The sequence below is a fragment of the Ptychodera flava genome, chromosome 7 (assembly GCF_041260155.1).
Source record: "Ptychodera flava strain L36383 chromosome 7, AS_Pfla_20210202, whole genome shotgun sequence".
NCBI lineage: Eukaryota > Metazoa > Hemichordata > Enteropneusta > Ptychoderidae > Ptychodera > Ptychodera flava.
The window spans coordinates 2,634,049-2,661,460 of NC_091934.1; the positions used below are offsets into that span (position 1 = coordinate 2,634,049).

General features: G+C 36.7%; 2 protein-coding genes across 2 annotated transcripts in view; one reads left to right on the forward strand and one right to left on the reverse strand.

Annotated features, from left to right (window-relative positions):
* LOC139136565 (solute carrier family 2, facilitated glucose transporter member 1-like) overlaps window positions 1-27,101 on the reverse strand; it is a 42,219-nt gene extending 15,118 nt beyond the window's left edge. Inside the window, exons 1-6 of the mRNA XM_070704304.1 lie at window positions 26,938-27,101; window positions 22,028-22,129; window positions 20,422-20,582; window positions 15,266-15,390; window positions 14,028-14,143; window positions 13,599-13,758 (exon numbers count right to left, since the gene is read on the reverse strand). Coding sequence (XP_070560405.1) covers window positions 13,599-13,758; window positions 14,028-14,143; window positions 15,266-15,390; window positions 20,422-20,582; window positions 22,028-22,129; window positions 26,938-27,009 — 736 coding nt within the window. The 5' untranslated portion in view covers window positions 27,010-27,101. The remainder of the gene's footprint in view (window positions 1-13,598; window positions 13,759-14,027; window positions 14,144-15,265; window positions 15,391-20,421; window positions 20,583-22,027; window positions 22,130-26,937) is intronic.
* LOC139136564 (transmembrane protein 145-like) lies at window positions 159-13,382 on the forward strand. Its single transcript, XM_070704302.1, has 13 exons — window positions 159-842; window positions 1,167-1,244; window positions 1,590-1,670; window positions 2,932-3,039; window positions 4,473-4,638; window positions 5,129-5,200; window positions 5,954-6,103; window positions 7,957-8,035; window positions 8,610-8,779; window positions 9,042-9,198; window positions 9,594-9,714; window positions 10,997-11,239; window positions 13,059-13,382. The coding sequence occupies exons 1-13, from the start codon at window positions 729-731 to the stop codon at window positions 13,101-13,103; spliced, it is 1,584 nt and encodes a 527-aa protein (XP_070560403.1). The 5' UTR covers window positions 159-728; the 3' UTR covers window positions 13,104-13,382.
* Window positions 27,102-27,412: the final 311 nt, after the last annotated feature.

The window sequence follows — 27,412 nt, forward strand, 5'->3', positions numbered from 1 at the left end:
TCTGACAGACATAGGGTGTATAGCCAGAATGTTCTTGGCAGCTTTATCAGTAGGGACGACAACATATTTGTCGTGGATGTCATTACACTTAACAGCATCCGGATCTTTAAATACAAAATAGGGTCTTCTGCAAATATGTGATCAACTGTCAACTGTTACTATAACTGTTTAATAAAAGCGAACCTATAAGCTTATCGACCTGGTTTTGAGCCTGCCCGGAACGCCAGAGGATTTTACCCATAATGCACCTACATGACCTGAGATCACGATTGGTGACCTTGGCGATGCGATGTGAAAACTTGTCGGCTGCTGCATGCAAGCAGCTAGCAGTCACTCAGCCATTGGATTTACCTTTCGATGTACAACGACGGCAATATTGTGCCCCCTTTAAATCTGTTAAGTAACGCAGTCGGAAAATTATTTGATTTCACGGGGATTTCAACGCGTTCGGCAAGCCTGGACGACAATTTATGACCAGCATGCCCGGATACTTAGAACTTTAGAAGTTTCGTTGACAACCATGGAAGACGCAGAGCGCAGCAGTACTACAAGGTTGCTGTCGGAAACAGAATGTAAACAATCTGTGTTCTCTTGCAGAGCGGTAAACAGCTTGCTGTATCGACTGCTTGAATACTTTTCATTTTGTTCTTGGCAACAAGTCAAATATTCGTGAATTCTTCTCTGGAAAATTTATTCGGTTTTTCTGTATCGCTGAGTCGATTTCAGAAATGAAATCGACGCAGTTTACGTCAGTTGGTTTCCTGGGATTAATCCTTGTCCAACTTTTGATGATGAGTGCCGTAGAGGCGAAATTCATCCACGGTCATTTGACCACAGCATCCGTAAGTTTTGCAATTTATTTCTTTCATTATGACGTTTGAATTAATTTCCGGTCTTTCTTAAAAATTCTCGTGTGATTTCAATTTTCATTCCATCCAATATAGAGTTGAACACCTCAAAATTTCCGAGCACATTCATTTATAAATGACCCAAAGTGAAAATATGTACTACAATATTGAATATGAAAAGAGAAAGGTACACTTCATTTAAAATGGGAGTAGGCAAATCGTACGACAGGTTTCTGAATTGTGTGCCTGTTCACATACGTGACATGATGATGTGTAATTGTAAAACCGTTGATCAAGCTGTCAATGTCTTGCTTTCAGAATTTCCAATTTCTTGATCGGTTTTGTTTTCAACCAAATGAGAAAGGAACATTGCATTACGAAATCAAGTACAAGGCAGTAAGTATGATGATAATTTTGTAGAATTAGAATGATATGATATTGCTATGCAATAAAACAGAATGATGTACCTGTATCTACAAAGAGACAATGCAGGCTCAGATATATTATGAGCTTAATTTGACTCCGCAACTTCAACTAAGGTATATTTGAAATCAGAAAATCTTTCAGATGAAATATTTCCAAGGCAGTGCATTTTTCACCGTGATTAGGTGACTCAAAGTCTTTACAGTAATTAAACAAGGCAAGTTGAATGGCTTAAAATACAACTAAGCAACTTACAGTGTATGTCATGTCAATGTAATAAAAACTCTATTCATCTCATTGTATATTTCTCGTCACAAGGACCAATGCTGCTATAAGCTACTAATGTTTAATGATGAGCCAGGACAGTGGCAGTACATCAGAAAGCATGAAGATACAATGGTAGGTGGATAAAACTTCTCTGTAGCTAACCTTTCACAGATTGTATTTCTGTCCTAATCATTGCTCAATACCTGCTGTTATCTGATGTTTTGATGGATTTGTTCAAATATAAAAAGTACTATGACACTATGTACAAGAGATAGATTTTGTAAGATGTAGAACCAAAATAAGCAACTTTATTGTTGAAACATTGAATTCTAGGCTAAAACTTGTCAAAAATACCATTAACCATTGAAGACTTATAGGCTGTGTTAAAAATTTAACAGTGCATCTGCATGATTTCAGGAACAAACAACTGTATTTTACAAATAGAACAATAACACTTTATAACACGTGAAAGAAAGTTAAAAGTTACTGCTCATGGCTCGGTCATTTGCGGCACAGAGGAACATAGACAGAGTGGCAACGGGTATTGTTTAAGGCGTGAAGCGGTTACGTAACCCATCCATGTTCGCCTCACCTCAGGTTGCTCTCGCCTCTCTTTTCCGAAGAGTGCCGACCATGCATCCTTCGGTAATTTTCGGACTTTCGCCAATTGTTAAGCGAAAGTATGTTCGGCAAAGTTTGTGTTGTTGTTGTCGTGTGGTGCTGAGCGGAATTGACGTGCTGGCGAAAACGGGAGTGTTTTGAGCTTCAGGAAAGTGAGTTTTACCGCTTTAAAAATTCCTCTCATATTTTTATGAATATATAATGAGTGTGTTTGAACCAAATTTGAAAGTCTTTTATCGATACTGTCTGGTTTTACTCAATGGTTTACGGTCAGTTATACCGTCTTTTACACGTGCGTCAAGGAAGGACATGTTTATGAAACTGCTGGCGTGTTATGTTTTGATTGGCGTGAAGCAGTGTTTCTGGCCTGAGAGCTCACAAAGTAACTATGGTTGCTATAATATATGGCAGTACGATGCCATCTCGTTGTATTTTTCGCATAATCTCGTGTAATTATCAACCACAAACAAAGCCTCCAAAAAGTTTAACACCTTTGAAGCTCATTTTAATATGAAAAGCCAATAGTCTACCGAGACGACCATGGAACAAAAGGCATGCAAGCGTTGCCACTCTGTCCATGTTACTCTCTGTTTGCGGCAAGTCAATGCCTGCAAAAGGCAATGATTGTCTTTCATACAAAATTTTTAATCTTGCCAAATGTACTATATCACCTATTGTTACAACTATAGCTACATTGACATTAAACCTTTCAATTTGATTTAGATTGACAGAGTACTAATCCAGACATAATATTTGAAACTGTAATTTTCAGACGTGTGGTGAGAAAAAGGAAGTGATTCCTGGAAGTTACAACAACAAATTGACTTTAGAAGATGGCTTCAATGGATGTGAAAAGTCCACTGATGCAGACAGCATTGAGGTACACATAGATATTCAATTTTCAAAATTGCTGTCAATCTTTCTGTTACCTAAGTATGACTACAAACTGATTTGTATTTTGATACAGTTTGTAAGTAGATATTCAAAAGAGAATCAGGTTTCATAATTATCTTATGTGACATAGTTTCCTTGTCTATTGTTTAATTACTTGTTGTTAACATTTCCTTGTTAGTACTAATGAGGAGATGGATAACGCATGAACTCTATCAAGTCTGACACAATAAAAATAAATGCAACCATTGGCATTTTGTTATCAGTCAAATACACAAAATACACATCACCAGAACAATGCCACCAACACAATCACATCACATTAAGTAAACAACTTTTGTAGTTTGTACCTTTGTGTAACAAAGCTAACTGACACAAAAATTGTTTTGCAAATTCTGTAATAGGTGTATGGACGTTGGCCTATCAGAATTGAATATGTCAAACAACATTGGTAGCCACGGGTGTCTATTTGGACCCTCCCTCAAAACACTAGCATGACCTAACAAGGCTGTGTGGACAACATAATGTGTTACGGTGTTGAAATGCAGTGGTTATATACACTAAAAAACAATTAAAGTTAGACACTCAATCTGCAAGTCAGTGCATATGAAATTATTGTCATGCAACTGTAGACATTGAGCTTCCAAAAGTGATTCTTTTTTAACATTTTCCATGAGGCATCAAACTCTGTACACTGTCACCTTAGGCTTGAGATATTATTGTTGACAATTGCCAAACCCACCATAATTGAGAAAGTGCACTGTTGGCACAATTCATGGATCATATGACAATCTAGTATATATGTTTTCACACCTTCCTACTTGCACGATTTCAATGTTGCTTATCCCGATTACATTTTTGGACTTTTGAAAGATTACGATAATTGACCTGCATATAAGAATATTCAAGCAGTGATGGAAATCACCTCATATGATTGTCATGGTTTTTTCACAAAGTTGGATATTTGGACATGTAATTGTCCTCGCTGGCAAGACTATGTCATTAGATTTGTTTTCACAGCTATTGATTCTGTTGAGAACATTACAAAGCTACACCTTTGATGGCATTTATTTTGCGTGTTGGAATGATGAAAAACATCAGGGAATGTTTATTTCATGGCATTGTTCAATGGAAAACCCACATTATTTTGTCTCCCCTGTGTTTGCCTTTGTTTGTAATGCTGACACACCACTACAAAATTTACTCATCTCCCAATTGAATATACATGTCAACACTTTATGCTTGTGTATTGGAAGCATTTAGAATTACGTGGAATTCTGGCGATATGTCCACTTTGTGGAAGTTTATTGTCAGTGTCTTCTGCGATCTTTTTCTGAAATGTTTCATTTCACAACAATCAGTTATTGATCATCACAGATACTATTAAAAATCATTATATGTCATTTTTATTAATACTTGCAGTGGATACGCTGTGTTGGAGGTCGGTCCTTCCAGACAGATCGTACTCGATGGTGGTACTTAGTCATAAGTAACTGTTACTCTGATAATGGAATTGAATTTGAATACAACATTACGATGACCAATGGTGTTAAGCTGTGGGATAAACATTTCTCTGCTGATGAAAGATGTAAGTGTATAAACTTTTATAAAATAATATGGAAGTAGCTGTATGAGAATGGTTGCTGCATATGGTCTCATATTGATTGTGATGTTATATCCACAGACATGAGATCTTAGAAGTTTCAGCTGTATATACCAAGGAGATTCATATTCATGGAACAAAGTGCATGTACTGTAATGTTTTAAATTCCAGAATTTTTGAAGTCATTGTGGTCAGTGAATGTTTGTTGTAACATATGTACAGTCTTAGTATGAGTGCTAACGATTCCCATTTTATTCCATTGATGGATAATCATTGCCAAAGCTATGTAAAGCTTTCTATTCATTACAAAGTACAATCACTACAACTCAGCTACAAACATGAACTGTCATTTTCTACTAAATGTGATTAGTATGTGATGACTTAGATGATAAGAGTGATATCATTGACATATACACACAATTTGCCAAATGTTTTTGCCATATTTCTAAAATATGTATTTTATTATTCTCTTTAGATATTCTGGAAACCAACATGATATTTTTCTTCGTATATTTTGCAATGTTTGGGGTCACCATGCACTTCACTAGTAAGTATTTGTAAATAGATGGCATTTGTGATCACATTTTGAATGGTTTTGCTGTTTTAGATATTAGATATGTACATCAAACAAAGCCTCATATAATGGAGGATTAACATGAATTACTGGTTAATATTATAAACTTGTAATGTTAGGAGTGTTTCTGTGAAATAATGATACCAGCCCAAATGTTCCATTGGCAATGTCAGCCATTTGTCATGTTGAATGATGTTCCATACAATAATAAGTGTAAAAAAAGGTTCTTGCATAAAGTACAGATGATAATAGCCAGTTAGAGTGTTTCGATCCACTTCCTGTAACGACAGATATTGCTTGAAATCTCAGTGAGTGCGAATTCAAAATCAATTTTAGGATTTTGTCATTATGCAAAAATTTCATGTAGACATTTTTCACAATTGAAGGTGTCTTTCTGTAGCCACAATTGCAACGAACAAACGCTTTCGAAGTTTTCTCCATACAAAAACAGTCGCCATCAACAAACAAGGCACAAAGACTGATTCTTACCATTCAATACACACATACACTTCCCTTTTCATTGAAAAATCAATATGTCAGTACTGCGATCTGATTAATTCTGGAGACCTTCTGGAATGGCAGATAATGTTATTGCTCTTGCCCTTTGTTACTGAGTGATAAAACATGGATTTTATCCGTAATATTGAAGAATGCCCACTTTTATCACTGATATGGACTTTCAAAGCATGATTACTGAGAATACAATATTGTCATTTTTTTTTACAGAGGTTCTCAAGGAAAGGAAACTACTGCATTGCACTTACAAGTTGTTTGTCTGGTCCATACTGGCAGAGTTGAGTAGTTTGCTACTCTTAACAGTTGCATTGGGAAGCTATGGATCAACTGGTGTCCCATTGCCTGGACTGCAAATGTTTGGTAAGCAATGTTAGGGGTGGACCGTTTGATATCCTTCGGAGGGGGGGGGGGGTCTGGAAGATTTGAGAGGTCTCGTACCTGATCCACTGTTCAAATATTACTTTTCACTCTCTGACTACTGGTAACTTTTTTTTTCTTGCACTCCTCATTTGGATGCTTTTTTCCCACAACAACAAATGTACAGTCCTCTACTATGTGTGCAGTAAAATGTTGCACATTAGATAATCAGTTGGAACAAAATACTTGTATATATATTTAGGGAGGCGTTCCAACTTTCGAAATCGGGTTGACCCCCCCATTCCAACTTTCGAAATCGGGGTGACCCCCCTGCGCGCGACAAAGGTAAAACAAAAGGTGGAATATAAAGTCAATAATTTAGTGTGTATATATATATATATATATATATATATATATATATATATATATATATATATATATATATATATATATATATATATATATATATATATATATATATATATATATTTTTAAACATTCAGTCATTCTGTGTTTTAATGCAATTGTTGTCATTTCAGTTGTAATATAGGAACTTAAAAGTGTCAATTCTAAAGTTTCAATATAGTATTTGAATGAGCTGTGAATGTATTCAACACTTTTTATGCATAACCAGATGTCCAATCTGTTATAAGAAAAATGTGATTGTGAAATTTTAGTGCATGTTGCTTACTAATACTGAATTCTCATAGAGGCAACAGAAAAGTATCAGGAACTTGTCATGCTTTTTAATTTACAGACATTAAGATATTTCTGACATATATCTCTGATATAATTAAGTACTGCGCCCTATAAGGGATGATGAAAAATATTAAACATCCAGATATCTCTGATATATATATCTGATATATGAAAGTCTTGGGGCTGAAGGGCATGCTGAAAAATATGTTCAATATTTTAAAGAAATGGGCCCGAAGGGGGCACTGAAAAATGTTGGATGATGGATTTCTTTTTCTTTCACCTTAATGAGCCATCTTTATTTTTCGTAAGCCCCCTCTGGCTGAATTTTTTTATTGGCATTCGCTGGGAAATTTTTCTTTTTGAAAATCTTCCAGACCCACCTAGAATATCAAATGGTCCACCCCTTAGCTCATTTCATGTAATCATTGATTATTCCATTCTTTTTTCCACTTAATTGATTTGCCTTATCATTCTGAGTAATGCAGAAAACTTTGTTAGAACAAATCTTGACACAAACATATTGATGTCTGTGAATAACAATTCCTTATACAGCAACGGAACACTGCAACCAAGGATGTTACATTATAATACCCTCTGACAGTGTAATATTACACTTCAGGACAATAATCAAGCAATAAAGCACACCCAGCGATATTACCACAAGATTTTGACCAGCTTATGACATATATGCACGAGCGATAACGAGTGAATATCTGGTCAAAATCTAGGGGTATACCCTTGCTGGGTGTGCTTTATTGCTATTATATCATAACATTATAATGAAATTCTGATGTGGAACGTCATAAATGGATTTTTGCTCAAGCTGAGAGTTCACATGTAGGCTATACCAGCCGTGGTATATCACAAATATACCACGGTTCTTATCACGTCTTGACCAATCAGATCACTGTATTTGCGCAATCAATATATACTGGTATGATATAATACAGAATATTACACAGCCCTGCATGTACATTTCATCCCCAACTACTGAACTATTAGCAATTCAACTTCATATGAACAGGGAAAACTGGTGATTTGAAGTTTAAAGCTAGCAGCAACATGTACAGAGAGTATTCTAAAACAAACTCTTGTTGCCTATACTGTGTCAAGGAGACACATCTAATTTGTGATTGTTCGTTTACTTTTACCATCAGCTAACTTACTTGGTGCAGCCGGTAATCTGGTCTTTATTCTGATGATTATCTTACTTGGCAAAGGATTCACAGTTACAAGGTAAACAGATTAACATTTTCTTTAATGTGCAATCTTCAACAATTGATATAACAGAAACACTTTCAATGTGTCACCTGCAGCACATCATTTTGAGTATTTGAGTGAAAGCTTCAACTGTTGACATCACAGAAACACTTTGGACAGGATGATGTATTGTCTGCAACACATCATTTTGAGTATTTAACCCTTTGAGTGCTGTAATTTTTCCCACCAAAATTTTACTGCCAGATTTTGCGAATTTTTATTAATTTTTTCTTAAATTTTTTGATAATTTTGGACCAAATGGACATCACATTTCATTGGCTACAGTTTGTTATCAAAATTTTGACAAATCTGAAAAAAAAAATGACTGGAGTACATTTTCTAAAGGTGACAAAAATTGACTTTGGCCCTCAAAGGGTTAAGTGAAATCTTCAACAGCTGACATCACAGAAAATTTTTCAAGGATGTATCATCTGCAGCACATCATTTTGAGCATCTTCAAATGAGCTGAGTTTCATTGATTTTTTCCATGCTTTTCAAGAATAGTGAATAAAAATTTGATTTGTTAGTACTTTGAATCTCCCTTTTACAGAGGTACTCTGAGTGAGCTCAGTTGGATAAAATTGGCCATCTTCATGACACTGTATTCCATCACTTACTTTGCTCTCTACATCTATGAAGAAACAATGTTTGATCCCCGAGATGTTCTCTACAAATATGAATCTGTTGCTGGCTATGGTTTAGTTGGACCTTTCTTTATTGGTGAGTACTTTGTCATGTCCATTGAAAAGAATACAATTTTATGCCAGCATCCACATTTGTATTGATATTTACAAGAGTGTCAATGTATTATTTCAAAGAACTCATTCTAACCCACAGTGAACACAACCTATTGTCATTTTACTTGTCACACAAGTTTCAACTCTATCTCCAATCTGTTAAGTTGCACACTAATTCATTTGTTTCTCATCTTTCTGCACCTTTGTCATGTATTGATGTATACATCCTCTCTTTCCAAACCTAGGATTTCTCTGGACTTGTTATGCCATCTTCACATCCATCAAGGACTACCCTGACAAAGTTTCATTCTATGTACCTTTTGGTGTCATATTTGCATTGTGGTGGCTGGCTACTCCTGTTACAATCTTCATCTGTAACCATGCTATTGAGACTTGGGTTAGGTTAGTGTCAGTTTCATTTCTCAAATGTAACGAACCCACACACACGTTTCCATTCTTTCTTTTTTACTGCTTTGCATCTGTTACAGGTAATCACCTTTATTTTTAAAGGTAAGATTAATTGATAATGAAAAATGAAAGAGTAAGGGAGCAAAGAATTGTTGATCATTGCTAGTGAAATATATTCTTGTGTCAAAATGATTCCTTTTTCTCATATAAATACTCTGTCCAGAAAACCATCTTTCAAATTTCAGTTTTGTCATTTTTCCTTGGTATACTGCTCAATATATTTGCTTGAAATAACAAACTTGTACCACACGTTGGTTACTAAAGAGTGAAGCACCTTTGATTTCTTGATATCAAAAGTGTAAGACATGTGATACTGTATTGTTTGACAGAGCCAAAATTGTAAATTGCATTGAGAGAGCTGTAATCTGTGGTGGTCATGTATTTTTCCTACTGCTGACCAGACCTAATGCAGCCAACAAGAACTTTCCATTCCATATCAAGACAACACAGGTAATGCTGGATCATGGATCCTCTACTCTTTTAATTAGTATGATAAGTATATAGTAGTACAGTAGTTGCAGTATTAAAATGCCTTATGAATGAAGTGTGACAGCATTCTTATTCCCCACGGACACCGTCCGGGGGGACTTATAGGTTTGGTCGTGTCCGTGCGTGTGTGCGTGTGTGCGTGCGTGCGTGCGTCCGTCCGTGTGTGCGTCCGTCCGTTCACGCAGATATCTCAGAGATGCCCAAAGCGATTTCATTCAAACTTGGTACAAGGATTACTTCATATGTCATACAGATGCACGTCGATTTGTTTTGTGATACGATCCAATATGGCTGCCAGGCGGCCATTTTATTACGATTTTTTCATGTACAGAGCCATAATTCAGGCATGTTTCAACTGATTTTATTCAAAGTTGGTACAAGGACATTGACCAATGTCATAGATATGCACGTCAATTCTTTTTGTGATACAATCGTGCGGCCATTTTGTTACGATTTTTTCATGTACAGAGCCATAACTCAGGCATATCTCAACCGATTATATTCAAACTTGGTACAAGGACATTGACCAATGTCATAGCTATGCACATCAATTTTTTTGTGATACGATCCAATATGGCCGCCATGCGGCCATTTTGTTACGATTTTTTCATGTACAGAGCCATAACTCAGGCATATCTCAACCAATTTTATTCAAAGTTGGTACAAGGACATCAACAAATGTCATACACATGCACATTGACTTGTTTTGTGATACGATCCAATATGGCCGCCGTGTGGCCATTTTATTACGTTTTTTCATGTCCAGAACCATAACTCAGACATGTATCAGCAAATTTATTCAAAGTTGGTACAAGGAGATTGACCAATGTCATACATATGCATATTAATTTGTTTTGTGATACGATCCAATATGGCTGCTGTGCGGCCATTTTGTTATGATTTTTTCATGTACAAAGCCATAACTCAGGCATATTTCAACCAATTTTAATCAAAGTTGGTACAAGGACATTGACCTACCGTATGTCATACATATGCACATTGATTTGTTTTGTGATTCGATCCATTATGGCCACCATGTGGCCATTTTATTACGATTTTTTCATGTCCTGAACTACAACTCAGACATGTATCAAGCGAATTTATTCAAAAGTATTTTTATCACAGACCTAATGAAGAGGACTCTATCCTCTCTGAGGACCTGTAATCAAAGCACCCATTAACAAGTGGGGCTGTGTCATCAACGATGACTTGTTATTGATAAGATGAATTGATTGGTTGACAGATTGCAGCCCTGGATGATGATGATGATGGTAATGACACACACCGATATGGTGATATTAATGACTTTGTGATGAGGGCTGAGTCTGGCAATGTAGTTGGACTTGACTTTACTGATCTCTTCATGACTGACCATGACACAGTACCAGCTTACGCAGTACCAGCTGAAAAAGTACCAGCTGAAAAAGTACCAGCCCAGATACTACTAGCTGACAAAGTACCAGCTTGCAAACAGACTGTCATCCAGGTAACAGACAATTTCACATCACGTCTTTTATTCATCTTCCATATTTTTGATTTCTAGGCGTAAAATATAGAAATAACAGGCGATGGGCTGACCATTAACGTTTATTTATGGGCAAGGGCGACAGGAAAGCTAAAAATTAACGGGCGAGGCTTGCCAAGCCCATTAATTTGGCTTTCCTCTCGCCCGCGCCCATAAATAAACGTTAATGGTCAGCGCGGAGTCTGTTATTTCAATTACATTATCAACGAACCCCCAAAAACCGTCAAAATTTACGAAAATTTCCCGTGCGAACGACAACAGGGCCCCAAAACCTGTCAGTGAGTAGTACGCGCGCTGCAAAAATTTTGCAAATCCGGAGATTTTTTTGAAAGAAAGCGTCTAAACTTGGCCCACAAATGCTCCATTTTATTTTGTGGTTGATTATGATCTTTGTACAAATCACAATTTTCATTTTAGCAGTAAAGTTACTATGTTTACGATATTATTCATATATGAAAACAAACCATTACTCTGTATTTGTGGACGGTCACGTGGTTCAGCTCGACCAATTAAAATGAAATGGACAGGGCATGGTAATATAATTGTAAAATGAAATTCTCATAAGCAAGAATGATCAACAAGAACAAGTATCTGTTTCTGGTTTTTAATGCTGTAAAGTATGCCATGATATTATTGCAGGATTCCAGTATTAATGTTTTGTTGTACACTGCATTAACATATCCAGTGTTTCATCCAGGATGGCATCAGCAGGGGGGATTTTCCCCCTTTACCAGAAAATTTAGGGGGGGTTTCACCAATCATGTGTTCTACTTGTATCTCTAAGGTGTGACTGGCAACATTTCATGGGGGCTGGTCCCCCCTTGACAAATTACTAGGGGGTGCCAACATGTCAACAGAGGGGGAATCCCCCCATCCCCCTCTCTAGATGAAACACTGCATATCGTCAACACATCATTGTAGATAAGAGCAAGGGGTTGCCCATATTCTCATCTCTTTTTTATCTACCCTTCTTTGTTCTACAAGTATGAATTTTTGTGAACAGCTCAAGTACAGTACAGCAGAAACCTGTACATTTAGGTTTTTGTCATTAAATTGGGGTGTTAGCCTGCCAAAGTAATTAAATTCTTTGTTTTGCGTCAACTCTAAATGGGAAAATGTAAAGTGGCTGAAAAACACACACAAGAAAATTAACACGATGTTATTTGATGGCAGCAAATAAAAAATTGTAACAAAATTTTAGTTCAGAAAAGCTAAGCGGTTATGTCCTAAAATTTCCTATTCAAATACACTGTGTGTGTTTTTCATGAAAACCTTAAAAACCTAGGCGGGTAGGGATGCAAAACAAAGAATTTAATTACTTTGGCCTTATCCTTCTGCAGCTGTTTGTATGATACCCATACAATGGGACTCTTGTTATGCACAACATATGCCAACATCCCTATTCATAATTGTAAAATGGCTGCCTGATATATCCAACACTGGTGACCGCCACAGAAGCAGCATCATATAACCAAAGGGATGCAATCAAAGTTTATTTGGCAAAGTCTTGAAATGGTGGAAAGCTACAATTCTGGTGAACTGTGAACATGTATCAAATGCTGAATTTGCTTCACATTTGCTGAGCACTTGATTCATGGCAATGCCTGTGAAGAAGTAGTGTTTATCAACAATAAAATCATACAGCCACAGACAAGACAAGCCCCTCCCTTTAGTGTTTTGATAAAAAAATTGTTGGAACTTGGTTTATGAATTAAAACTTGTAGTTCAGTGTAATTATTTATTTATTTATTTTTATCCGGTTACTTTTTTGTTGTTGTAGATTGAACCCCGGCCAAGACCAATAATCAATTCATGGATGCAGTAAACAGATTCCATTAAGTCCAAGTACAGCCTTACTATAGTGCCCTCAGTCATCTCTGCAAACACTGATGATGATATAAATAAAAGACTTCACAGAAACAGCATTTTACATCAAACAGTTTAAAAAAGCTTAAGCTTGTACATAAAATAATTGGAAGAGAATTCCATGTTATCTGATTGTTCTTGCTTTTGTCATTCAGCAATAATCATCATGACTTTCACAACATGGCCGACTAAATTCTGTGATGTAGTAATGTCAGCATTTTTTTTTTGTAATAAAAGTAATCGAAAACAAATGTCGTTGGTGTCTGCAGTATTTTGATATCTGACGTATTGTATGCTCTGATATGATGAAGACTGTAAAAACTCTTCCTACATCATACTTTGTTTCATGTGTGTTTGTGTGTTTGTTGCCATAGAGAGAAGGACAATGCAAAGTGAGAGATGTTGTCACTGAAAAGACAACATTCAAGTTCAAGTTTGTAAAAATAAATGTTACCTTTACGTGCGCCATCTGGGTTTCCTTTAGTGATTAGAAGCCATCTTGGACTCTCTGGACAGAAGGGTAGAATGCAAATTTGCATAACAGCAAACACACCGCCAAAGGCTACCAGTATGGGCCATGTGTCTTCAGTGTTGAAAATAAAGATTCCTAAAATCTACCAAAGAATATACATTAGATTGTTCATGGTGGACAGAATTGATAGTGAGAGTTACGGAAAAGTTTGTTTTTGTGTATTATTTAGAGCACAGTACACCCAGATACAAAACTTTCTTGACGAGAAATAATGTTAGAAAACTCACTATCAAAGTGACAACTTTGTTTGGTATTTGATATTGATGTTACAGAAAAGGTGATTGTTTCTGTGTATCTAGTTGTATCTATCTTATCAACATTATTTCCCATAACAGGAAAAATAGCACCTACCTGTGCAATAAGAATACCAATAGTAATGGCAAGTTGGTGGTTAATTCCGATGGCACCACGCATATTTTTGGGTGCAATCTCCGCCAAGAATACAGGTACCACAGTAATTGCTGCACCTGATATAGAAGAAAATGACAATTGCATCATGGACAGAAAAATATTCCTTCTGTTAAATTTAAGCATAATTGTCAACTGTCAAGTATTTTAGTCTAAGAAAACTTTTAACTTCTTTATAACCACATGCTGCTAATTATTGTTAACTGATCAACTCTCAAATTTATCAACTTAAAGACCCTGTAGCTGTAACTCTTAAAATTTGTCGACCTGAAAAAGGTTTTCTATTTTCGCTGGTTTTCTTTAAATTCTACAGATTTAAAGGATATTGTCTTTTACCACTGAAGAATTTGACAAGCAAATTTAAATATTAACTGTTATTTTGATTTCCTGCCATTTTTAAAAATTGATAATATTACAAAGAAAACATAGCATATGATGTCCCAGTGGAAAACATTCAGCACTATGCATTATATTGGACTATTCTGTTGTTTCTGTGAAGATTCCAATGCATATATGCACTGCGTACTGTGTTTTTGCTTATTCACATAAGGGCGCCATTTTATGTTTCGGCAAACATTATTTATCTTGCTCAAAATTGCACATGTAGTCACAGTGGACAGTTTATTCTACCTGTATAAACACCCCTCAGTGAGTACATTCCCATGAACTTGTTTTAGTTTGGAAGTAAAATCACAAAAATAATGCGAAAAAGATACAGCTATCGGGCCTTTAAGGTAGTATGTGCCTCAAAAGTCAAAGAGGTAAAACTTTTTCTCAAATTTTCCTCAAGAAATATTCAAACCATTCTCTTTCAAAATGATGAATAAAATTGGGGGTCACCGTGCAAGTTTTGGTACTAGAGAAACAAATTACCAAAGATTTACCGATATTTGAAATTCAAAATGACTGCCATCCCTTGTTAACTCTATGGAGAAAAATGTTCAATTTTCGAAAAAACTAAGACAGTGAAAAGTTTTATTACCCGAAGAACTTTAAAATGAACCCCCTCAAGTGGTAGATCAGAAAAGAATTGTAAGATTAGAAATTGTAGATCAGAATTTAGATCAGAAAAGAATTGTGAAAGTTTGAGAGTCTGAATATGTGTCAATGAGGCGCATTCTACCTTAAATGTTTCCGACTTACTACATAAAAATCTCAATTCCTGTTGTTAGGTGACTTACCTGCATAGAAACCAAGGATAACACGACCAGCTATCATCATTTCATAGCTACTGGCTACTTCACTAAAACCCATCAATAAGGATGATAGAATGGAAAAGATACTGTTGATGAGTAAAAAGCCTTTTCTGTAACGAAGTAAATGCATTCAGTGAGCAGAAAATCAATCTGACATAGTATCATAGTTAAGGTACTGCATATCACACAAACCAAGTGTTTCAACAGGGAAACATTGCACTTTTATCATTAATAATCAAGAACACAAAACAAGGGATTATTTGTATGGTTTTGAGAACAAAACAAACTACAAATCGATTTTGCTAACTACATGAGAAAAATTTGAACTGTAGATTTCTTTTGAAAAAATCTTATTTTGTGAACTTTGATTCATCCCTAAAAACCTTGAATTTTGCACAAATTATTATTGATGCAAAAAAAAACCAAACAGGAACATAGTATCTTTGTTTGAAAATCGGTCAAGCTGGATGTTGAAATGGCCGACATTATTTTACTCTGTTGACTTGGCATTCATAATTATTACAGTCGCCCACTTTTATACCAGGGGGTCGGTGTACATGCAATGCTTTATTGACATGGGGACACCATTACTATGTAAAGGTACGAGTCAGAAGTAACCCTACCAAGGCACTTTTACAGTTCCATTTTCTGCTCACGTGTTGAAACACGTGAGCATATGTCGCAGCGAGGTCTGTCTGTCTGTCTGTGTGTCTGTCTGTCTGTCTGTCTGTCTGTCTGTCTGTGTACTCAATATCTCAAAAACGGCTCATCAGATCAGAATCAAATCTGGTACATAGATTCAGTTTGCAAATGGCAAGAACTGATTAGTTTTTGGTGGATGGGGCTTGCTTACTTTTTGCTCATTTGCATAATTAATGATTTTAGAAAAAACGGATATATATTGACAACGACTGCACATAATTTGATGAGATTCACTACAAATGTTGATCCCACCAAGATATATCAGCTGTGAAAGATATTAAGGAGTGACATAAAAGATATGGATCATTTGCATATGTAATGAACTTTCCTCATTAGCGATATATATCTGATTTGACTTGATCAAAATTGACAAAAATTGGTATGTATATTGAAGATACTATGATTAAACATTATTGAAAGTCATTAAGCATTTTTACTTCATCAAACTCTTAATTTGAATATTTTAATGAACTTTCGAAATTAGGGATATTTATTTGAATTGACTTCAACAAAATTGATGAAACTTGCTATGTACATTAAAGATACTATTATCAAACATTTTTGAAAGTCATGAAGCATTTTTACTTCAGCCAAATACTTACTTGCATATTTAATAAACTTTCCTAATTAGATATATATATGTGAATTGACTTGACCAAAGTTGATGAAACTTTCTATGTACATTGAAGATACTATGCTATAATATTATTAAAAATCATTAAGCAGTTTTACTTCAGCCAATTCCCTATTTACATATTAATGAACTTCACTAATTAGGGACATATATCTGATTTTACTCGATCAAAATTGACAAAAATTGGTATGTATATTGAAGATACTATGATTTGACATTACTGAAAGTCATTAACCATTTTTACTTCATCAAACTCTTTATTTTGCATATTTGATGAACTTTTGAAGGTTTCGGAACAAAAGTTTTGATTATTTCTACAAATATTGATCTGATTTGCCTATTTTGCAAGCAGTGACATTATAAATATTAAAGACTTTGATCCACAATTTTTGTAAAACCAAGTAGCAGGCTAGGCTATGGAGTGCTGACTTTCCCAGTTTGACAAACATGCATACATGCATAAATAGTAAGCTCCATCCACTCAAAGTCTTTTAGAAATCAAGAACATTCAAGGAGTTTTTGAGATCTAAATTAAAATGTTTGATGTTGCAGTTTTTTATGATTTTGTCATGTTTATATGATATTTTACATGTCATTTGCACACGTGAGCATATGTTGCAGCGATGTCTGTCTGTCTGTGTGTCTGTCTGTCTGTCTGTCTGTGTACTCAATATCTCAAAAACGGTTCATCAGATCAGAATCAAATCTGGTACATAGATTCAGTTTGCAAATGGCAAGAGCTGATTAGTTTTTGGTGGGTGTGGCTCGCTTACTTTTGCTCATTTGCATACTATGAGATAATATTATTGAAAATCATTAAGCAGTTTTACTTCAGCCAATTCCCTATTTACATATTTAATGAACTTCACTAATTAGGGATATACATCTGAATTGACTCGACTGAGGTTGATGAATCTTGCTACATATATTGAAGATACTATAAAACAACATTACTGAAAGTCATTAAACTTCTTTACTTCAGCCAATTCCTAATTTGCATATTTAATGAACTTTCCTAATTAGGGAGATTTATCTGTATTGACTAGACCAAAGTTGACGAATTGCTTGTACATTAAAGATATTATGATACGAGATTATTGAAAGTCATTTAACATTTTTACTTCAGCCAATTCCTTATTTGCATTTTAATGAGAACATTTCAGTCAATTCCTAATTTGCATATTTTAATGAACTTTCCTGATTGGGGATATATACTTGGATTTAGAATCAATCTGTGGTGAAATTCATTATGTTGATCATAACACTTTCAATGAAGTTGCAAACATGTGGCGAAGGTTCAAATTTACACATAACTGCAATATATAATGTAACACGATAGCATGTTCAGTTCATATCTGGTTATTCTGAAATCTAATGGATTCATTTTCAAAAAACACATGTTTTCCTCTGTGTATGTCTAAGAACTGTTTTGTATTCTATTGCATGTTCATTTTCATTTCTAGAGCAACAAACTATCGAATACAACATGTTTTCACTCATGCCATGCCATGCTATGCGACACTATGCCATGCTATGCCATGCTATGCCATGCTATGCCATGCTATGCCATGCCACTCTATGCCATATGCCACACTATGCCATGCTATGCCATGCTATGCTATGCCACGCTATGCCATGCCATGCTATGCCATGCCACGCTATGCCATGCCATGCTATGCCATGCTATGCCATGCCATGCCACGCTATGCCATGCCATGCTATGCCATGCCATGCTATGCCATGCCACGCTATGACATGCCATGCTATGCCACGCTATGCCATGCTATGCTATGCCATGCTATGCTATGCCACGCTATGCCATGCCACGCTATGCCATGCCACGCTATGCCATGCCATGCTATGCCACGCTATGCCATGCCATGCTATGCCACGCTATGCCATGCTATGCCATGCCACGCTATGCCATGCCATGCTATGCCATGCCATGCTATGCCATGCCACGCTATGCCATGCCATGCTATGCCATGCTATGCCATGCCATGCTTAGATGCTATGCCACGCTATGCCATGCCATGCTATGCCATGCCACGCTATGCCATGCCACGCTATGCCATGCCATGCTATGCCATGCCACGCCACGCTATGCCATGCCATGCTATGCCATGCTATGCGACACTATGCCATGCTATGCCATGCTATGCCACGCTATGCCATGCTATGCCATGCCACGCTATGCCATGCCATGCTATGCCATGCTATGCCATGCTATGCTATGCCACGCAATGCCATGCCATGCTATGCCACGCTATGCCATGCCATGCTATGCCATGCCACGCTATGCTATGCCATGCTATGCTATGCCACGCTATGCCATGCCATGCTATGCCATGCCACGCTATGCCATGCCATGCTATGCCATGCCACGCTATGCCATGCCACGCTATGCCATGCCATGCTATGCCATGCCACGCTATGCCATGCTATGCCATGCTATGCCATGCTATGCAACACTATGCCATGCTATGCCATGCTATGCCACGCTATGCCATGCTATGCCATGCTATGCCATGCCACGCTATGCCATGCCATGCTATGCCATGCTCAAAGTTAATTTAAAAAAGTGATTTCTCCTTGCATTGTTACTCTCAAAACTTATGTGAAAAAAATTGGGTTTAGGTAGTGGGGGATTGACGTGGACCATGTCGATGATATTCAAGTGCAGCCAACGGAGCTATTCATCGAAAAAGCTATTCCAGGAGCAATTTTTGAGGGCACGGGAAATTTTAATTTTGCTAGGGCGAAAAAATGTGAAAAAATTGGGTTTAGGTAGTGGGGGATTGACGTGGACCATGTCGGTGATATTCAAGTGCAGCCAACGGAGCTATTCATCGAAAAAGCTATTCCAGGAGCAATTTTTGAGGGCACGGGAAATTTTAATTTTGCTAGGGCAAAAAAATTTTTAAAAAAATGGGTTAAGGTAGTGGGGGATTGACGTGGACCATGTCGATGATATTCAAGTGCAGCCAACGGAGCTATTCATCGAAAAAGCTATTCCAGAAGCAATTTTTGAGTGCACAGGAAATTTTAATTTTTTTAGGGCAGGGGACATGTTTTTAGGTGGTAGGGGAGCAAATTTTAGGGGTTTTTTTGTAGGGCAGGGCGGATATCGGTTGATTGTCCAGGGGACAGGGCTTGGCGAAAAACTTTTTGAGGGGAATTGTTTCCAGGGCAGGGGAAATTGGCAAGTTTTTTTTCGCCACAGGGCGAGGGAGCTTCAAAAATGCACAGTGGGAGGAGAAACAGGCAAAAACTAGTGGGAGTGGGTAAAAATGAAGTTTGAGTGTGGGAAGGTAAGCCGAAAAATTTTCTGTGGGCAAATTATGATCAGCTAATTAATTACCCTCTTGACTTAAAATTAGTCAGTTCACATTATTCGTCATGCACAATATATCTTATCATAGTAAGGACCTTTTTAAACGTGCATTGTTCGTTGGCTGCACCTGAATATTATTTCTACGGGTCGTATGCAGTCATTAGAGCTCAAAGTTATGAAAGCTTTGAATTCTATTGGGACAGAGATCTGTGGTATTGTATTCTTTAGCTTTCTGTTGCCTGTCATTGATAATATCCCCGGAAACAATTTTCCTCGGAGAATTGTTACTGGCAATTTAACTCTGGTCGATCTTGTACAATGCCATGCGAAGTGTTTGCTCTTTCTCTGTGGACATAAAACCAGAGACTACAAACATGATGATGCCAGCTACTCACCAAATGACGTCAAATTAAACGTAAACTTTATGTTCTGCATATCATAATAAAGGAAGCCGGCGTACGGTGTTCATACCTGCCAAATCTGTCCGCCATTGGAGCAGCTATGAGTGCACCAAAGGCACCACCTATACAATATACCGATACAGTTGTCGACCACAGCCATAGCATTCCATTTTCTGACATTTCATCCCCAGTGCGTAGTACGTATGTGTCGTTGTAAAAATGTTGGATATACTAAAAATAAAATGATTAAAGGGGAAAGCTTAAAATACATTTAGTAGTAGACGTGTTGTAAACGCAGTCGTGAATTCTACCCCTGCCACTGCCATCATCATCATCATCATCATCATTATCGTCATCATCATCATTATCATCATCATCATCATTATCGTCATCATCATCATTATCGTCATCATCATCATTACTATCATTCTCTTTGTCATTATCAACAGAAGTAGCTTCAATCATTTTCCTCCCCGGCATCGGACGTCATTGTACTAGAACAAATCTTAAATTTCAACATCGGCGTTTATATCTCCACAAATTCGCAAAATGAATCGTGTGTGCACCTTAGCTGGACCTGATTTCATTTCAGGTTGAATGCTCCTAGCGGACAGATACTCTGATATTACTCTCGAACTTTTACGATACAGTTTTGGTCCATTACTTGCGGCTGTTCATTTTGAAGTTCATGAAACATGTTTTGCACCGGCGCAATTTTGTGAAAAATCGAAATTTCAGTTTTCATCGATGATTTGTCAAGTGGCATTGGTTCAATTTTCTATGTACATTTGATTTGTTAGTGAAATGTGTTTTAGATAACAGTGCTGTCTATTATTGTTGTCTTTGTCAGCTGTAACCTTCGAATCCATATACATTAAACAGACAAAACAAACCAGCATCACATTTACCAGAGATATTGGTCTTATCACCAGGATGAGACACTGATTTTAATTTACATTTCGGACACCCTCCCCCGATTTGAAATATTGAAGCAGTTCTTAAAGTAGGAAATTCCAAAATTTATTGTTTGTGAATGTTGAGTATCCGATAGGTGTTCTAACCCTCACAGGCTAGATTTTTGGAAAAAAGTACAACTCAATCTTTTTCCTGTTTTACGGACGGTGATGATAAGCAAAAATTACCCCTTTTTGGATACTCAGTTTTAACATGAGATATTTGCCATCGGAATGTAAAGATATGTAGCGTTCAAGGTCATGAGCAGAGATTATTTCGATATGGGAAAAATATCCACTGAACGATTCAATAGGCTAAGACCCTGCAACCTGTACATTACTCAGAAAGACAAACTTGTCAACAGTCGCAATGGTTTTGATTTCTGCCCTGTATCACAATCCATAGATTTCTACCCTGCACCACAATCCATAGATCCTTTGCAAAGAATCGACTACCTGCCCAAACAATGACGTCACTAGTCATAGTCTCTTGATGACTTTCCGTTTGATGGAACCCCACATATGCAATGCAATATCACCTTTGGCTTCATTAAGCATTAAAAACAATCAACGCTAACAATTTACATGTAAACTGTGGTGGCATTGCAGTAATTCCTCAATTGAAGGTTTATGCATCTCAATGATTTAGACTTGAACAGTTTTAGTAGTTTGAATACTGAATCGGAATTCTATTTTGAAAAAACTACGGCAACATTTCCTTACCTTTGAAGGCGCCGACACGACACCGGTTCCGTAACCATAGTTTCCAGACCCAGCAATGGCAACAATTCCAGTTGTTAGAGCAAGGATAAAGGTTAGGCGTCCCTAGATTTATAAAGAAAAGAACGTCAAAATATGGCCATACTGTGTCCCATTTAACTAACCATTGCAATCTTACAAGTCTAGTTTCTCGGTATCAGTGAGAGCTTTCAATACCTGTAACGTTTTAAGAAAATATGCGCCTCGAAATTAAAAGACTGAATCTTTCGTTCAAACTTTCCTCAATAAAATATTAAACCATTTTCTATCTAAATCAAAAATAAAAGTCAGGAGTCACCGTGTAAATTTTAGTACTTTACAAACAAATTACCTAACATTTGCCGATGTTTTAAATTCAAAATGACCACCACACCCGTGTTAACTCTTTTGGAAAAAATAGTTTAGATTTTTGAAAAATTAATTCGTTGAAAACTTTTCTTTCTCCCAGAGCTTTACAATGAGCCCCCACAAAGTGATAGATTATGGAATTGTGCAAATTTGAGAGTTCGAATATCTGTCCCCGAGGCACCTTAAAGTAGTATGCTCATAACGTTATATCTATCATTGGGCTACTGTGTATCCGCCTCGGAAGATTGATAATGAATTATTCAGCTGTCGATAGAGTAATTGAACACAACTGCTTTTACCTTAAACCAAGGTCAAAGATCGATGGAATGTAAATAAATTGCTTTTGATGAAGCCTTTATTTTAGAAAAAAAATCCCAATACCATTTTAAGTTTCATTTTGTTCAAAGTTTTTCACAACGCTGTCCTCCACCCTGGTTTTTAACTCAAAGCAATGAGCCTACAATTAACAACAACAGAGCAGATTCAACCGAACAGACTAGAATTTCAAGTTTCCAATTTTATGTGTTTGTCTTTTATTGCATAGAAATCTGAACAACCTGTAGCGTATCGATTAGGGTTTTTAATTTTGAGCTACCATAAATTGGACGTCCTGTTTATTCAGCTTTAGTTTAAAGGGTTTTAGTTTACCCTGTGCAAACATCATGTCCTATCTACTGAACGCCCATTCTGCAACCAAATGTTGCCAACCAATCATCGATTAATATTCACCATGTGAAACAGTTATTCACTAATTTCAGTGTAGGATATTTCAGAGTACGTGTATATTTACTCTATTTAATGGCGCCCATATACAGTTTACAACTGTTCAAACATTTGTTTGGTGTGATCAAGTTTACACAATTATTAAATATTGGTAAATATTCGGTCAAGATTTTTCTCCTTCTGGGTGGAGTAACATTTGCACTTCACTGGAAAGGTCTTGTAACATTGACATTTCACATGATGCTGTAACGCCAGTCGGCTTATACCACGGGAATGTAGGGACTACATATTTAATTTTGTTTGTGTAGGTTTTTTGTTTGTTGGTGTGAGTGACACGTGGGTATTTTGATATCAATTTTGCGATTGGTATAATCTCAATGGCAATGGCCATTATTGCGTGCATACTTTAGTTAGGCCCTAAATAAAGTTCTTTGTCGGTGATGTATCTTGTCTTGCTCCGGTGAATTAAATAGGATTATTAGGAACCATGACAGTGACCAGTCCCTAAAATTGATACATGACAATGATGACTTTATAGGAACCATGACAGTGACCAGTCCCTAAAATTGATACATGACAATGATGACTTTATAGGAACCATGACAGTGACCAGTCCCTAAAATTGATACATAACAATGATGACTTTATAGGAGCCATGACAGTGACCAGTCCCTCAAATTTATACATGACAATGATGACTTTATAGGAGCCATGACAGTGACCAGTCCCTAAAATTGATACATGACAATGATAACTTTATAGGAGCCATGACAGTGACCAGTCCCTAAAATTGATACATGTCAATGATGACTTTATAGGAACCATGACAGTGACCAGTCCCTAAAATTGAAACATGACAATGATGACTTTATAGGAACCATGACAGTGACCAGTCCCTAAAATTGATACATGACAATGATGACTTTATAGGAACCATGACAGTGACCAGTCCCTAAAATTGATACATGACAATGATGACTTTATAGGAGCCATGACAGTGACCAGTCCCTAAAATTGATACATGACAATGATGACTTTATAGGAACCATGACAGTGACCAGTCCCTAAAATTGATATGTGACAATGATGACTTTATAGGAGCCATGACAGTGACCAGTCCCTAAAATTGATACATGACAATGATGACTTTATAGGAACCATGACAGTGACCAGTCCCTAAAATTGATATGTGACAATGATGACTTTATAGGAGCCATGACAGTGACCAGTCCCTAAAATTGATACATGTCAATGATGACTTTATAGGAGCCATGACAGTGACCAGTCCCTAAAATTGATACATGACAATGATGACTTTATAGGAACCATGACAGTGACCAGTCCCTAAAATTGATATGTGACAATGATGACTTTATAGAGCCATGACAGTGACCAGTCCCTAAAATTGATACATGACAATGATGACTTTATAGGAACCATGACAGTGACCAGTCCCTAAAATTGATATGTGACAATGATGACTTTATAGGAGCCATGACAGTGACCAGTCCCTAAAATTGATACATGTCAATGATGACTTTATCGAACCATGACAGTGACCAGTCCCTAAAATTGATACATGTCAATGATGACTTTATAGGAACCATGACAGTGACCAGTCCCTAAAATTGATACATGACAATGATGACTTTATAGGAACACTGACAGTGACCAGTCCCTAAAATTGATATGTGACAATGATGACTTTATAGGAACCATGACAGTGACCAGTCCCTAAAATTGATACATGACAATGATGACTTTATAGGAGCCATGACAGTGACCAGTCCCTAAAATTGATACATGTCAATGATGACTTTATAGGAGCCATGACAGTGACCAGTCCCTAAAATTGATACATGACAATGATGACTTTATAGGAACCATGACAGTGACCAGTCCCTAAAATTGATATGTGACAATGATGACTTTATAGGAGCCATGACAGTGACCAGTCCCTAAAATTGATACATGACAATGATGACTTTATAGGAACCATGACAGTGACCAGTCCCTAAAATTGATACATGTCAATGATGACTTTATAGGAACCATGACAGTGACCAGTCCCTAAAATTGATACATGTCAATGATGACTTTATAGGAACCATGACAGTGACCAGTCCCTAAAATTGATACATGTCAATGATGACTTTATAGGAACCATGACAGTGACCAGTCCCTAAAATTGATACATAACAATGATGACTTTATAGGAACCATGACAGTGACCAGTCCCTAAAATTGATACATAACAATGATGACTTTATAGGAACCATGACAGTGACCAGTCCCTTAAATTGATATGTGACAATGATGACTTTATAGGAACCATGACAGTGACCAGTCCCTAAAATTGATACATGACAATGATGACTTTATAGGAACCATGACAGTGACCAGTCCCTAAAATTGATACATGTCAATGATGACTTTATACGAATCATGACAGTGACCAGTCCCTAAAATTGATACATAACAATGATGACTTTATGGGAACCATGACAGTGACCAGTCCCTAAAATTGATACATAACAATGATGACTTTATAGATTGCGAGAAAATAGTCTCTATGATTGATAACTGCATAGATGTCAAATTAATTGAATGATTACTTCGCAGATATTTCATCATAATCGGGACAAAAAACTGCTTCATTTTGCATTTATTTGCGTTACATTGCCATGTAATAGTTATGATAATAGAAAAACTCCTTATTTCTCACTTTTTTCTCTTCTTTTCGCCTGACAATTACGTAATAAGTGTTGCAAAGAAATGTTATCTCCACGAGATTGAGCGCATGCGTGTCGGTATCAAGGTAAATGATGTAACTCATAATGCTGTTGATATAATTGCGATTCACAAAGACAGTGTGTAAATGGTGCACTGTCGTCTTTATTTTGCGATTCATATTAATTTATAAAATCTATCAGTGTTGGACTTCATCACCAATTTTTTTCAAAAATCAGAATTTTTCTGAGAAGAGTTGGAACGCTTTTTGTTGCAGAAAGTAATAACATTGAACACGTTGAATCAGTAATGGTTTTCCTGAACCTGTTGACGAACACGTAGCTTCATCACTCAACTCGTCGTATCCTTAAAAACTTGTAAGATAGATAGTTGAACATATCAAAAGCTTCCCTGTCAGCAAATACTGAAGCAATAGACCGATGCGAGGAATTCTTAGAAAAAAATGACTTTCGCTCATCAGTTTGCTGCGTTTATTAATTCCAATGAATGATCCGGGATCGATTGACCAATATTCGAAGTTTTGGTGTATAGTGTATACCACAGAGTATCAGTGTGTTCCTTTAATCCGCAGTTTACGTCTATTCATCCAACATTTATCTCACATCCTTGTTGAAAGCATTTTCTGCCCCGTATTTTATACGCCTGCGTTAAAAATGTGGCTTAATTTTAAAACATTTCATTCTGCGGTTCTGGAAATGACTCCAAATTTCTCATTATTCTCGAAATACAGCCACTGTGCAATACTGCAACTAATCTTATATGTCCATTTAACTTTAAGAGATAAACATAACTGTTTTTTTACGGTTCTTGATTTGTAAATCAAAAAGATAAGATAATTTGATGGAACAATCCCTACAATGTAGTGTTTGCACGTCGACATATTCGTCCCTACAAAAGTGTGAACAGTTTCTGCGAGGTCGAAACAGTGTAAAGTTTAAGCAATTTTTGATAGGCTCGGCGTGGCAGCTTATAGCCACGGGTTGTCACCCTCTTCCTTTATGAAAAGCTAGATGAAGAAGCCTTTTGTTACTACCAAATAAATACTTTCCTACCTTTTTCTCTTCGCCCCCGCCTTCCATCATACTCATCTTTTGGTCAAAGTTGTTATTTATAGATCTCGTCATGGTCTTCTCTGTATTACACGTACACCTCCCTTAGATCAATGTACAAGAAAACCAGCGTGCTTAATCGTGTGAGCTGCAAATCCTTTGGGTGAATCATTGACACTAGTATAATGCATGCAATGCTTGGTTTGAGCCGGATCATACCATTTTGTCACAGGGTTTTTTTTCTGGCAGAGGAACCTTGAGACAGCAGTTGCATTGTCTTACTTAAATAAAATAACAGTGATGGATACTGTATGGATATTAATATTTTACCATTTTTCCAGGGATTCCAAAATAATACATTTATTCACAAAGTAAATTGTTATTGGAACTATTCGTAACACCTGTAAATCATTCACTTCACTACGTCTAAAAGGCCTTTCTCAACTTTTCCACGAGCTATGCACGTGAATCCTCAACC

Bases quoted from the DNA above. Each gene is read 5' to 3' on its own strand.
- LOC139136564 (XM_070704302.1), top strand. From the start codon at position 729: ATGAAATCGACGCAGTTTACGTCAGTTGGTTTCCTGGGATTAATCCTT. The intron at 4,639-5,128 runs GTAAGTGTATAA...TATTCTCTTTAG, and splicing joins TTTCTCTGCTGATGAAAGAT to ATATTCTGGAAACCAACATG. The intron at 9,199-9,593 runs GTTAGTGTCAGT...ATTGTTTGACAG, and splicing joins GCTATTGAGACTTGGGTTAG to AGCCAAAATTGTAAATTGCA.